General features: G+C 41.3%; 1 protein-coding gene across 1 annotated transcript in view; it reads right to left on the minus strand.

Annotated features, from left to right (window-relative positions):
- Positions 1-2,119: 2,119 nt before the first annotated feature.
- The window catches only part of KCNQ3 (potassium voltage-gated channel subfamily Q member 3), a gene marked incomplete at both ends in the record, with an annotated part of 293,642 nt that continues 282,466 nt past the window's right edge, over positions 2,120-13,295 (minus strand). Inside the window, 6 exons of the mRNA XM_080938898.1 lie at positions 2,120-2,854; positions 4,348-4,429; positions 6,632-6,730; positions 8,695-8,826; positions 10,349-10,451; positions 11,402-11,604. Coding sequence (XP_080795024.1) covers positions 2,120-2,854; positions 4,348-4,429; positions 6,632-6,730; positions 8,695-8,826; positions 10,349-10,451; positions 11,402-11,604 — 1,354 coding nt within the window. The remainder of the gene's footprint in view (positions 2,855-4,347; positions 4,430-6,631; positions 6,731-8,694; positions 8,827-10,348; positions 10,452-11,401; positions 11,605-13,295) is intronic.

A 13,295-nucleotide genomic window follows, 5' to 3' on the forward strand; every position in this document is an offset into this window, starting at 1 on the left:
ATGCTAAATAGGACAGCTATTTCTGGTGAATAAAAAAATCACAGGCAGAACATATTCAAGAACCAAATCCCTAGGAAGAGGTGTATGTTTTCTTAGATCATAGCCACAACAGCACCACTGAAGTCATATTAAAAAAAAACGAGGGAACAGGTCCACAGCCTTTGTCTTTTAGATTGCCAGAAAAATCAACCGGAAACTGTAAGAGAAGTTTTACCTTCAGTGTGTGTGAGGGTATTAATATATTGCCTGCCTTGGTCTTAAAGGGCACTATCCATATATCCAAGTGGTCCATAAAGGTTATTCCTCTACTAATTCACAGTGTTTGTAATCATTCGTGGAGCTGCAGGCTTTGGGTTTAAGTTTCTATCATTAGGGGACAAACTTTCCTTATACTGTATTCTTAGCACTTTATACAGAACCAATCAGCATGTAGGTTGTGAGAAAGCAATCTCTGAGGAGTCTCTCCCAAACACAGGACAGAGTACTAGCATTGGAAATTGATGCCTGCCATATTTATGGCTCTTGACAACACAGCAACAGCACTGGAGAGAGTTGTATTCAAACCCATTAGGGTATTTCCATCATCTTGATGGTCACCATGGCAACCATTTAAAAGCAATGTTTAGAGGCATGAAATGACGGAGACACTAATACCGTGGTGTAGTGATCCACAAAGAGTAGCCAGAGTCTAACCTTTTCCATCAGAGGTTTTCAGCAAGTATAAATATCTTCCAGTAGGCCACATGGTGGCTTGTGCTTAGCATCATTCTTTCTGCAGCAGGGCAGGGATTTCCAGGCTATTGGTTTATCACTTCAGGAGCTCTTATGATTTTGTGTGGTTCTAGTATTTTCACTAAAAAATCTGGAGAAGTAAAAGTGGGTGATTCTGGGAATTCTTCCTGTTTGTATATTTATAACTAATTTGCATTCCTCACCCTGGATCCCACTTGTAAAGCATTAAGTAAGCATGTTTTGCAGTCAAAGCAGATATCCTTCTTGCTTTGAATAAGGACTGGGAATTGCATCCTATGGATAAAGAGTGCTGGTGTCTTTGCAGGGCTCCTGGATCTCAGGATGCAACTGGGATAGAGTGAGGGGAGATTGGGGCAAGAAGGGAGTCCTCAGGTGCAGGGTTGGAATCCTTACTTTCCACAAGACCACCTAATGTACCAAGGCATGTTATTTGCCCGGTGCCCCAAACTTCTCACTTTGAAATAGAGGACATGGAGAAATAACTGCTTTTGATTCTAATCTACATTTTGGATTCAAGTACAAGGGAGGCAGAAGAACTAGTTGGGATTTCATTATAAGACACCAAATTCAGCTCCTGCTTAGAAAGCCACTGCACTTCTGGTAAATTTTATTATCTTTGGCCATATAAATTGGGAACTTTAAAAATATTTGTGGTATGTGTGTAAGATTTCTCTTCACCAGTGGTGTTATATTTTGGATCACCAACAACTTATAGATAAGGAAACTGAGGCACAGTACTGAACAACGGGTAGACCAAGTCCCCTTGGGAGCTTTTAAATAATACTGCCAGCCTTCCTTTAGTGAAATAATGTTTTTAAAATTGTGACTTTGAAGTTTGAGTGACTATCTTGTTCCTGTTCTTCTGTTTGCTAAGAGGACAGCCTCATTGTAATGCAGTATGTTTTGGTTGAGAAAATTATTTCCTTGTTTTAGAAAACAGTAAATTAACTGGAGCATTTTACAGAAGGGTAAGCGAGCCTAGAAATAACTTAAACTATGTTCTCAGTTTATCTGAATCAAAGCAAAACCAGCCAACCAAACAAAATAGCACAGCTCATCAATAAGTCTCCCTGTTCTTGTTCAATCGTGATTAAAGGAAGAGCAGATAAATGTGTATCTAGAAGAGACTAACAGTGCATTTTACATAGTGTCAAGTCATGCAAACCATGCTGAGAAGGAAGTGACTCTGTTGCAGTGACATGGGGAGGAAGAAGGCTGTGTGAAGCCCCTGCTTGCAGGGCGGCCGTCACACACATGCATGCGCTTGGCACAGACGCTGGAGTTCCCACTGCTAAGCGCGAGGTCTGAGAGTAAGTGAGCTGTACAGAGTCGGTCAACAGTACCAGGAGTCAGCCAGTGACCCCTTCTAAGTGGGCTTGTTGGAAGGGGTCCATATGGAATCTGAAATGCCATCCCCAGTGGATGACATAGGCATGGGGCCACTGGGCGTAAAGGGGTCGGTGTCCGTGTCTGTTTCTCCTTCAGCCAGGTATCGCTTCTCCCTCATCCAGCTAGATCCCGCGCTGGGGCCAAATACATAATAATCTCTGTCTTGGGAGATGCTGAAGCCACTCGGAGACCGCTCCAGTTCCTCGTGGTTGACGGACATGAGGGACAGTGGTGTGTCACTGTCCCTAGTGACGCTGCGTCTCTGGCGGGGTGAGATGTGGTCCGAATAGGGGCCTTGCAGTTCTGTCTGGGAGTGGTAGCTCACACAGGAGTCCAGAAGAGTCAAGATGGGCAGGACTGTGGGCCTCTCTGCATATGTACTTCCCGAGGAGGGAAGGTTGGCCTGAGCCTTTGAAGAACTGGGTCCCCCTCGGGTTAGTTTCACAGGGTCGTGTGTAAAAAACCCATAGGGGCCAACTCTGTCAATGGGCACCTGGTGGAAGCTGTAGGGTGGGTCGGGGGGGCCTGACTCTGAGTAGTTGCAGATGATGGTTTTCAAATCAGAATACCTGTTGTCCTCTTTATTCTCCCCTTCTACTGGGGAGGAGGCCCCCTTGGTTGGGTAGAACTCGGTGACGTGTACCTGCAGGCGCTCCATATGCTGCAAGTGCATGTCCACGAGGAAGTCCAGTTTCCGCCCCATGTCGTGAACCTGAAAAACACAAGCATCTGGAATCACTTCCTTTCTGAGGATGAGGGTCACTGTCACTGTGCTGATGCTTCTCTGATGGCCTGTTTCACAAGTCTAGTAAGAACAGCAGCTACAAGTGTCTCCGTGTCTCCTGCTGGAAGGCTAGAAAGTATATGTATACAATCATCTAGAAACATACAGGCAAGGATGTCACTGTAAGGTAATGAATGGAAGTCCACAGGCAGCTTGTGAATAGGGCTACAGGCTTTCATTGTCCTTCCTTGGAAGAGATGGTACTATTTCAGTCAGGAAGTTGGCTTTTTATTTTGCATAAATTTCCTTCTAAGTAAGCATATAGGTTGTTAGTGTCTGTTACTGATCCTTGGTAGCATAAGCATGGAAGGGAAATGCCAGCAATAATGGAGTTTTACAAACCTAGCAACCCAACAGGGACCCTTGGGCAATTATAGAAGCTGCCTCTCCTTTGGGTATGGCATTCATAAATAGGAGTGTTTGGAGCATAAATGCACACGTGTGTGTATACAAGTGTGAGAGAGATGGTCTCTTCCTGACAATCAGGATTATAAATTAAAAATTAAAAATAAGAAGCAAGAGACCAGTCATTGATATTTTCTTTCAATTCCTCTACATGGGTTTATTTGGGGCTATGGATAAAAGTATCCATCCTGGAGAATATTTATTCCTGGAGGAATGGGATGGGGACAGTTATCTAGTGGACTGCAGAGATGAGCTACATGGGGTGTACTGTGAGCCTCTCTTTGCACCCTGAATGACCCTTACTCATAACTTGGCCCTCTGTGAGTCCTCCTCATGAAGGTCACCCACAGATAGGGACTAGAGCAAAAGAGGATAGAAAGAAACATGAGATGGGTGAGGCAGAGAATTAACATCTATCAAGAAAGTACCATGGGACATGTGGACAGTGACAATCTGTTGACACTTGACTGTGCACTAGCTAACATTGTACATAATTCACATCAGCGAATTTAATCCTCACAGCTATTTTATGATGTATTGAATTCCCTGTATGAAACACAAGCAATTCTGAGGTTCAAAACAATAATTAACTTGTGGGCAATCGCCCAGCCAGAAAAAGCAAAACTGGGGAATTAAAATTCATTTCCATATCTTTTTTTATTTATTCTTCTTCATGGTAGGCAATGTTTATTATGCCGTGTCTCCATGTGAAGAAATGGCACCTGGAAAACAGATCTGTGGAGCTGGAAGGATGGCTTGGCAGTGAGAAGCAGGGGTTGTTCTTGGGGATGACTTGAGTTTGCTTCCCAGCATCCCCATGGAGGCTAAAAATCATCTATGACTTTCAGGGACCTCTTCAGGAGTGAGTTATGCATGACTTGCATATACATATATGCTGAGGAAACACTTCTACATACAGAATCAGAACAAAGAAATCTAAAACAAAAAGAACACACACACACACACACACACACACACACACACACACACACACACGTGGGAAAAGAAGCGCTTACCTGTCTTTCAACTTTTACAAACTTCCCCATCATGCTTTGGTCTTCAGTTTCTGATGTGGCCCTGGCTACATATGGTTCATTCCTAAGGAGAAGCCAAGAATCCATAAGATTATTGTATTTGTTTTGACTCTGCAAGGTCATTCCAACTTGGAAGACCATGCACATGGGACCACGTTTTTTCACTCACAATGACTAAACCTGGAGGAGGCTCCTTTGGCACTGTGAGTCAGGACTGCTGATTGTATGCTTCCTACAGAAATATGCAAAAACATACCAGAAGCTGTGGCAAAAGAAGCTTTGTTTTGTGTTTGAGAAGTTTACCAAATGTCTAACAATGCCTAGAGTGTTTATTCCTTTATATTAAATTCCTTTGCCTTTCGGTCTTAGGGCTTTCATACTATAGTGTTTGATCTCTGAATTTCTATGAAGTAGGCATAAATATTTCACATGGTTTATGTTGTTAAGAATGGCAAACACCTACAGTATCCAGAAAACAATGCTAGAATGGCGCTCCAGGAATCAGGAGAGGGATGTAGTTTCTCTATGTGCGATTATATTCTGCCTAAATTCTAGTTCATTCCAATATGCGGAGATGACGCATTTCAGAGAAACTTGATGTTGCTAAAACCCATTCATGTTGTTTTTGCTTTTTGTTTTTTCTTGATAGCTGGTTTCTCACTCTTATAAGCCATTGACTCTGCTAAGTTACTTCTTTTTCAACTATTTTAGTTTTCAACTAAAGTAAATTTCAAGAATTAGTGGCCGCATGCTACATTCAACCCACCAGTGTTTTATTTGTCCTGCATAGGTAAATTCAGTTTGATATTTAATGAAAAATTATTTTAATTAACATGGGACAGTTAGAGTTTTGAGTGACCTTTTACTAATTTATGGGTGAAGTTTTGCTTACATTGCTAATCTACAAAAAATAGCTCTGCAATTTCTTATGGTTACAGACCTCTGTCAACCCCTTAAACTCTCTTATGAGTTTTGTGATTTCAGGAGTTAATACCTCTTATTGTGACTTTTCTTATGTATAATACAGGTGCGTGTGATGATGTACCTACCATGGAGGTAGAAGATTACATGTGAGAGTTCACAGAAAATGCTCCATGTAATGCTGCTGTGTATTACTTTATCTTTTTATTAGTTTGTTTATTTTGAGATATGGTCTTCTCTGTACCTGGGGTTGGCTTCAAACTCAAGATCTTCCCTGTGTGCATTTCTGAAATGCTGGAATTATAAGGGTGTACTACCACACTGTACTTTTAAAAGGTTTGAAAACAGCTCCCACACCATCTCATAAGTGAGGAAGTTGTTAGTTGGATGTAGTATTGCATTCCTGCAGTCCCATTAGTCTGGAGGCTGAAGAAGGATGACTGCCATGGGCCTAAGACCAGCCTGTGCTACATAGTTTTAGGTCAAACTGACTAGGTAGTAAGACATTGTCTCAAAAACAAATATCAAACCAGTACAAAACTGCCAAAGTAATTAATCAATTAATTAAAAGAAAATGAAAAAATTATGAGAATGAATTCTCCAAAATATATTTACTTTTTATAAAAACTGCATTCTATGAAAACAGAACCCATTGTTAATATTAGCAACAACAGAACTTAATCATCCCCACTAGAAGGGTTAGCAGCCTCAGATTCCTTTATTCTTTATTGCATGCCAAGCCTAAGGCTGAAGAGTAGATGCTCTTGTTTCTAAGCTGAAGCACAAGAGTCCCTCGCTCATTCATCTTGCTTGCCTTAAAGATGATTTGGAACAAAGAGGCACAGATGCAAACAGTGGACCTTAAGAAGGACAATACTTGTTCAAAAATGTAAAATATTTTTTTGGAGCAAGAATTGTCTGAGTTCCAGTGTGTTTAGAGGTGTTGGCATCTGAATGCCTTCCCTCGCTTTTTCTTGGAAGGGATGTCAGTGAAGCCCCAGGATACTGTGCAGGAGGAAGCAAATGAGCCAGCCAGGAATGCATTAGCTCCACTGACATTAAATATGTTTTCTGTCTCAACAAGAATGCAGGAGTCTCCCCTTCTTTTATAGCCAGGCAACTGGTATCATTTGCATGTCCTTGGAACAGGAACATGAAGTTCCCAGCATAGAAGATTCTCAAATGGCCACAACCTGAACCTGCCTTCCAAGTCTCCATTCTCCATTCTTTTTCTTTGGGAGAGGGTTGATTTCACCCACATAAAATGCCCAAGCTGAGACATGGGGGTGTATATACTGCATAGTCCTTGTCTCAGAGTGCATTATTCCACAAGCACAAGCCCCACCTTGGAGACTGCTGGGATGGGTAGGTAAATGCTGACCCTTTCTGAGACTTCTTATGTTTTGGAGTGGATGGAGGTCCAGGGGTGAAGATCATATCTATTCTGAAAGAGGTAGAGGAGAGATTAGATTAAACAATGTTTTGTTGTTGTGAGCAAATAAATCCTTACATCTCTTAATTCAAATATGGCTCTGGAGTACATAAGAAAAGGATGAGCAAAAGAGTAAAAGGAGAGAAACTGCCATGCCAAAATATTGCTATCTTGTTAAGTCTGAGGGAGTGAGAATATTTTTTCTTCTTCAGGGTACCAGAGGGAGACAATCCACAGAGCTGGGGTGAGGGCAATGCCTTAGTTTTTAGAACAAATGTCACATGTATATTACAGGTTTATTTCATCTTCCACCTTTTGTTTCCATCCCCAAACTACCTGATAAGAGAAGATCTATCTAGATTCTATTTTTAGCTTCATAGACCCCATATTTCCTGCATGGAAAGATGGTTCAACTGTTGCTTCAGCACAGTGCTTCCATTTCCGTACAAAACACCAGCTCAGCAGAACAATGCTGACCACCATGCTGTAGGGCAGGGAAAGAGATGGTGGGAGTGCATCTCAGGATGACCACGAAGATGCATCCAAGAATAGTCTTGGGTCACATTTTTCTCTGGAAACCCAGCTTCATTTCCAACAGACACTCACAGCATCTTTTGAAGTCAGGCCTTCTTTCTGTCTGGCTCACTGAAGTAAGCAATTTATCATCTTGGCAGGCAACCTCCAAGTACAATCCCCAGAAACACATTTTTTTTGATAACTATCAAAACTCATGACAGTGTAACAGTCTACCCTGTAAACATTAAAACTGCCTGGTAGTTTTGGAGTCTGGCCTGTTGCTGGGAGCATGCTATCTTCCTGTTTCTCAGACAGCCATACTTGTATTCATGATAAGATGAAAGGTGCAAAAAACTTGTTTATACATAAAACATTTGTTCAGCAGCCATTGAACCCTGACTTGCTATCTACCACTGTGTGTGGGACAAGTAGAAATCATGAATAAATATACTTGCAAAATAATACTGTCACCAAGAGCTTCGTTGTGCAGTGTTCCTAGTAAGTCAGAAGATTCTCCACTGGATGAGGAGGCAGAAAGTCATGTGTTTTTTGAATTATGTCAGTTTCTCTTCAGGTCCCTCATATGAGGGAATTACACCATTTACCCCATGTGTATCTCTGAGCAAATCATGCCCATTTTTGTGCAGATACCATACACGTATAGCACATTGTTTTATATGATTACCAGATTTAGGCAGAATTCTTGATATCATACATGACATACGTATGTTCATTTTTTTATGTTTTCAATTTTTTTGACTGGGAAATTTAGGGTTAGTCATCTGACCTCACAGCTTTGGTTTCTCCATCAGAATTAGTGTTCTTGTGATGTGATAAATACCTTACAAGATCCTAATGGACAAAATGCACATACGTACAGTACTTAGGAGATCAACAAAAGAGGTAGTATTATCTAAAAATAATCTTCTTATATGGTGTCAACTTGACTTGTATTTCCACTGTTATGAATAATACTTAAATAATTCTTAAATTCTTAAAAATGTAAATTTTTAACACGTGGTTGAAATTTTATATGTAGAAAAAAATCAGCTGAACTGTTAAATGATCAGAGTTTTACAGTTATCCAACACACTATAGACAGGAACTAGCTGGATATATCCATGTCTCCCTTTCTCCATCAGGCCAATCAGCAAGCTGATGTTGGCCATGGACTTTATTGTGGCTTCTCTGGAGCTTTTAAAAATTGTATTAACAGAACATAGTAACAGTTATGCTGTTTAGAATAAATAGAAGCCTTGCCACCATGGTCCCATTACTTTCTATTCCATGCCGAGGCTGAGTCTGAAGGGTAAAGCATGCTGGACCATATATCTATAGTGCCAGAGGGGCATCCTATTTGTGAAGATTCTCTGCTGCATTCTTGATTACTTCTGAATGCCCGTCTCTTGGATTCCTGAGTAGCCTGGAGAGCATAGTCCTTTCCCCTTTAAATGTGTTACCTTGTCTGAAGATACTTTATCCTGGAAAGCATGTCAAGATGTCCAGCGGAATACTGTTCAATCACATCTTTTACATCATAAGGCCTCAATGTCTCCTTGAATTTTTTTTTATACAGACGGAATTGTAGAATTCTGTAAGGCAAAGGGGAGGCATTTGTTCATCATGGGCAAACACTGGAGGAAATGACAATGCCTATACAGCCAACTTCAGACATAGAGGAAGAAATATAAAGGAAGGTCCCTGGATGGCAGAATGCTTGCCTTGGGTTCTGGTACTTTTCCTCTGCAGCTACTGGGCTGGCTAATGTTGCTCCTTCAATTACTTGAATAACTATAAAATTGTAGCAACAACATCTTTGAAAGGTTTTTGAATATTCATCATACAGAAGATACTAAATTTCATGCTTTATAACTGTTCTTCTAATAGGCCAGTTTGGAGAGCAGCAGCCATGACTCTAAGAATGCCACATTTCAAAAATCTCTATGTCAGGACTGGATAAAAAACAGGCTTGGGAACCATCAATGTTGAAGCTCTTGGTTGCTGTCACTGCTAGACTACTTTCTATTTGAGGATGGCTGAGTTATTTCCGCCTCTAAAGTGCTTGTTAAATTTTTCTCTACTGTGACAGACAGAAAGTCTTAGGATGGAAGGGTTTATTTCTACTCACAGTTTTATAGGAATGTCAACTAGTGTAGAAGTCATGGAAGAAAAAACATCTCTCGTGGGTACCATTCACAGCCCATAGTGGTATGGTCACAAAACATACCAGTAAACAGAGAACTCAAGATACAACTGGGATCAAGCTATAATAAATTGTCAAGTGCCATTCCCAGATTATAGTCTTAATTTTACCTGGTTAAACCTATGCCAGAATATTTAACAATCTTCCAAAATAGCACCGGTTCTTGGGGACCTGGTGTGCAAATGCCTGGACATTCTACATCCAAAGTATGCTCTTAAATGCCTACAATTCCAGAACTTACAGATAGAGACAGAAGGATGAGGAGTCCACATCTTACAAGACTATTTTGCTCCTTCTTCTATTAGATGGGGAATCTTTCTGGAGATAGTGTAACTAGTTTCTGCCACCCATTAAAGTGAGAATATACCCATAGTCTGATATATTTTCTTTAAGACTTAGCACATGCTCTTGATTTCCCTGAAGAATTCTCAAGCCAACTAGAAACAGAGCATATTATGTTCTCTTGATCAGACAAAAAGCATATATAATTTATAAACCTGTTAAAATGCTGATTCAAAAGGAGAAATGAATGGAGAAAGGCAGAAAAAAATCTATCCTGAACAACTGATGCCAGTGTCAAGGAAAAGTTCCATGTGATCGTATCATAAACCCAGACTCCTTCGTAATATATGGTGGTTAAAGCCAGACAGAGATGGACGTGCTGTCGGGAAGGGCAAAGCAATGCTGTTTCCAAAACGGGTGTCTCTCTGACTTTTGTCTAAGAAAAGAAATCATTGTACTAAGGCTAGATTTCTCCATAGAGTATGAATTATTCACAGGACATGGCCCAAGGTGACCAGGAAGATGCTCCCGTCCTCTCCAAAAGGTTCAAAGGTACTTTACCAATTGTGTCCTATGGGCATGACGCTGGAGCCTGGGAATGGCATTTAGGTGAGGAGAAGGGTCATCACCTGACAGCTCGGATGGCAGCCTTTAGGGTAGGGATCATGTCTTCAATGAGGAAGTCATTCCCATAGCCCCTGTCTTCTGTAATGGGGTCACCTGTCCCAGCATCTGTAAGGGAAAAGTGTATGTCAATGGAGTCCACAATAAATGGACAATCTCAGAGACCATTGTGGAGCCAGAATCTCCAGGGTGTATGTCATTCACATCTCCTCTTGATTCCTATATGGTGGAGCCCAGTTGTGGCATCATTTACCCTTTCTTAGCACCCACACTCTGTGGTCCAGAAGCTTGAATCAGAAATAGGAGCAGGTTATATCTGCTGTGGAGGAGGATGCTAGGAGGTCATTTTGGAGAGCTCTGTAGGTGGGGGTGATCGCATGAGCAGCAAAAGGGCCCAGATGTGGGCCTCACATTGAGACACACCTGAGTTGGGTTCTTGCCCTGTCAGGATTTCTGCTCATGACCTTGGGAGGTCACTTTCTCCAAGGTCACCTCATACCTTGGAGGTTTTAGGGAGAAAAAAAAACAATATATGTGTGGAGTGCTTGTGGGCTTCAGACACCTAGGATGGCATTTTCCTCCTTGTCTTGCCTTTTGCTAAGTGACACAGGGACATGAGGCTATTGTTTATAGACTATTTAACCCACAGGGTATTTTTCTGATGCCTTTTCTCCATTCCCGTGGTTCTAGTGTGCTTATTTCTAGATAGCCATGTACCTGACTCTCTCTATCTGTACAGTTGCCCTCCATAAAACCTGGCTTCTCATGGCTGCCCTTAACAGTCACAGTGCAGGTCCTGAGGCTCCCTGGAAGAGTTTGATTTCAATTACAGAGGGTGATCGTAGCCTTCCACATAGGGAAGTTTCCTTAATGTGAGTCAGGACTATGTCACTGGCGCCCAAGAGACCCAAGAATGTGAGGCATGAAGTTGGTTGAAAGAGGGATGGGAAAGGCTTGCTTTGTGAATTCAGGAGGTCTTCAGTGGAGCAAGGGAAAGGTGAGAAGGAGAAGGGAGGGCTGGGAGAGGAAGTGGAGAAGCTGAAAGACAAGGGTGTTACCTTCAGAACTCTGCCAGAAAGCGTAGGCTTTCATGCGGAAGGCGGTACGGAAACGCTCTTTATTGTTTAAGCCAACGGGCTTTGGCTCTTTGGAAGGGCTTTCTTCTATGGCATCTACATTCAGAGGGGTAAATAGCTTTCCTTTAGTATTGCTACCACGAGGATTAGAAAGGCGAACCCGATCCAAGAGACCCAGCTTTTGGCTACAAAATAAGCAAAAGTGAACAATTTTCCTCCTTCAGTGCAGGTTCTTATAACGTCCCATCCCTCCATAAAGAACTCTATTCCCTTCTGAGGACGTGTGGAAACTGTGCACCCAGAGAGCTGATCTGATTCACCAGATAGGAACTGGATGGGGTTGGGGAGTGGTTCAAGTCCTAATTCTAGCTCTAGCTCAGAATAGTTACTGCTGTTTACATCTTGAGCACATTTCCAACATATCTGGATTTTCTCCCATGTTTTCTTTTTTTTCCTCCCATGTTTATGTGGAACTTAAAACAGGCAGGATATGCAGTTGTATCTTTTACCAAAGCAGTTTCAAGTGTCTGCGGTCAAGCTCTCTAAAATAATATTACAGTTCAGGGAGAGTTAAGTAAGAGAAAAAATACATTTACTTCACTTCCCTGAGAATGTTGTTATAATTGTTTATTAGTTACCTTTATTAATCTTTTACCATAATTAATCGATTAAGCTTCATCATACTATGCATGCATTGGGAAAGATGCAGTTTCTATAGGGCTTGATAACATCTACAGATTCTATGGGAGGCTTGTAATAGATTCTCCATGGACAAGATGGAGTTACTAATGTACTGTCATATACAACAAAAGTTCTTTGTTCTTCATGCTCTTCTTTGTATCAATAACTCAATTTTTTCTCCTTACCATTTCATGGTGTCCAACTAGTGATGAGCACAGATAGATTTCATCACACACCAACCAATCACAAAAGAATGTCATAAATTACACAAAGCAGGCACACTTTAACTTGCTGTCCACAAACAGATTCCTCCCATAGAAACTAGTGGGTTCATAAGCTTTGATGGAAAAAGTATGCTTTCAAATTACTAACTTTCAATTAAAATTTAGCATCTCTCTCCATTATGAGTATATGTGACAAACTCATTGCTGATCCAATATTGTGAGAGTGTTTAACACAGTACACGGTGGATGTGGCACAAGGCCCACTACAGAGAGGCTCTCATGTGATTCCATCAACACTATTTCGTAAGTCTCTTTCAATACAATGCTTCTTTTATCACTATACATTACAGTAAGTATTTTACATTTATTTATGTTGTGTGTGGTTGTGCAAGCATTTGTGCCGCCATGTACGTGTGGAGATCAAAATATAACTTGGAGGAATTAGCTCTCTCCTTCTACCATGTGGTTTCTGGAGAACAAACTCTAGTCATCAGGCTTGACGGCAAGGCCTTTTCTTGCTGATCCATCTTAACATATGCAGCATAACTATTCTGTCATATATTTCACCCCCCAAGGCGCACGACCAGGTCCTCTTGCTTTCCAATGTCCTTTCTTGCCATCTCAGCCAGCCTCATTAAGTGCCATTTGAAACTGTGTCTTGATATGCACTCTTGGAAATTCAGCACTCTAGTGCTTCAAAGGCATGTTTTTCTTCATCACAGAGTAGGAACAGCTCCTACTTCTACTACTTCTAAATAGCTAGCACACCTGACATATAAACATCAAGGATAACACTAGGCTGGTGAAATCATCTTGATAACCCATGTAACCTAAGAAACGTAACTTCCGGGTTGTAAGATTCCTTATGTGCAAGATGGTGATCTTATGCTTGCATTCACAGGGCTTATTATATGTCAAATGTGCTAATGCATGGAAAATGCTCATCCCTATCTCTGGTGCAGGAAGCTTTC

This window comes from Micromys minutus, assembly GCF_963924665.1.
Source record: "Micromys minutus genome assembly, chromosome: 27".
NCBI lineage: Eukaryota > Metazoa > Chordata > Mammalia > Rodentia > Muridae > Micromys > Micromys minutus.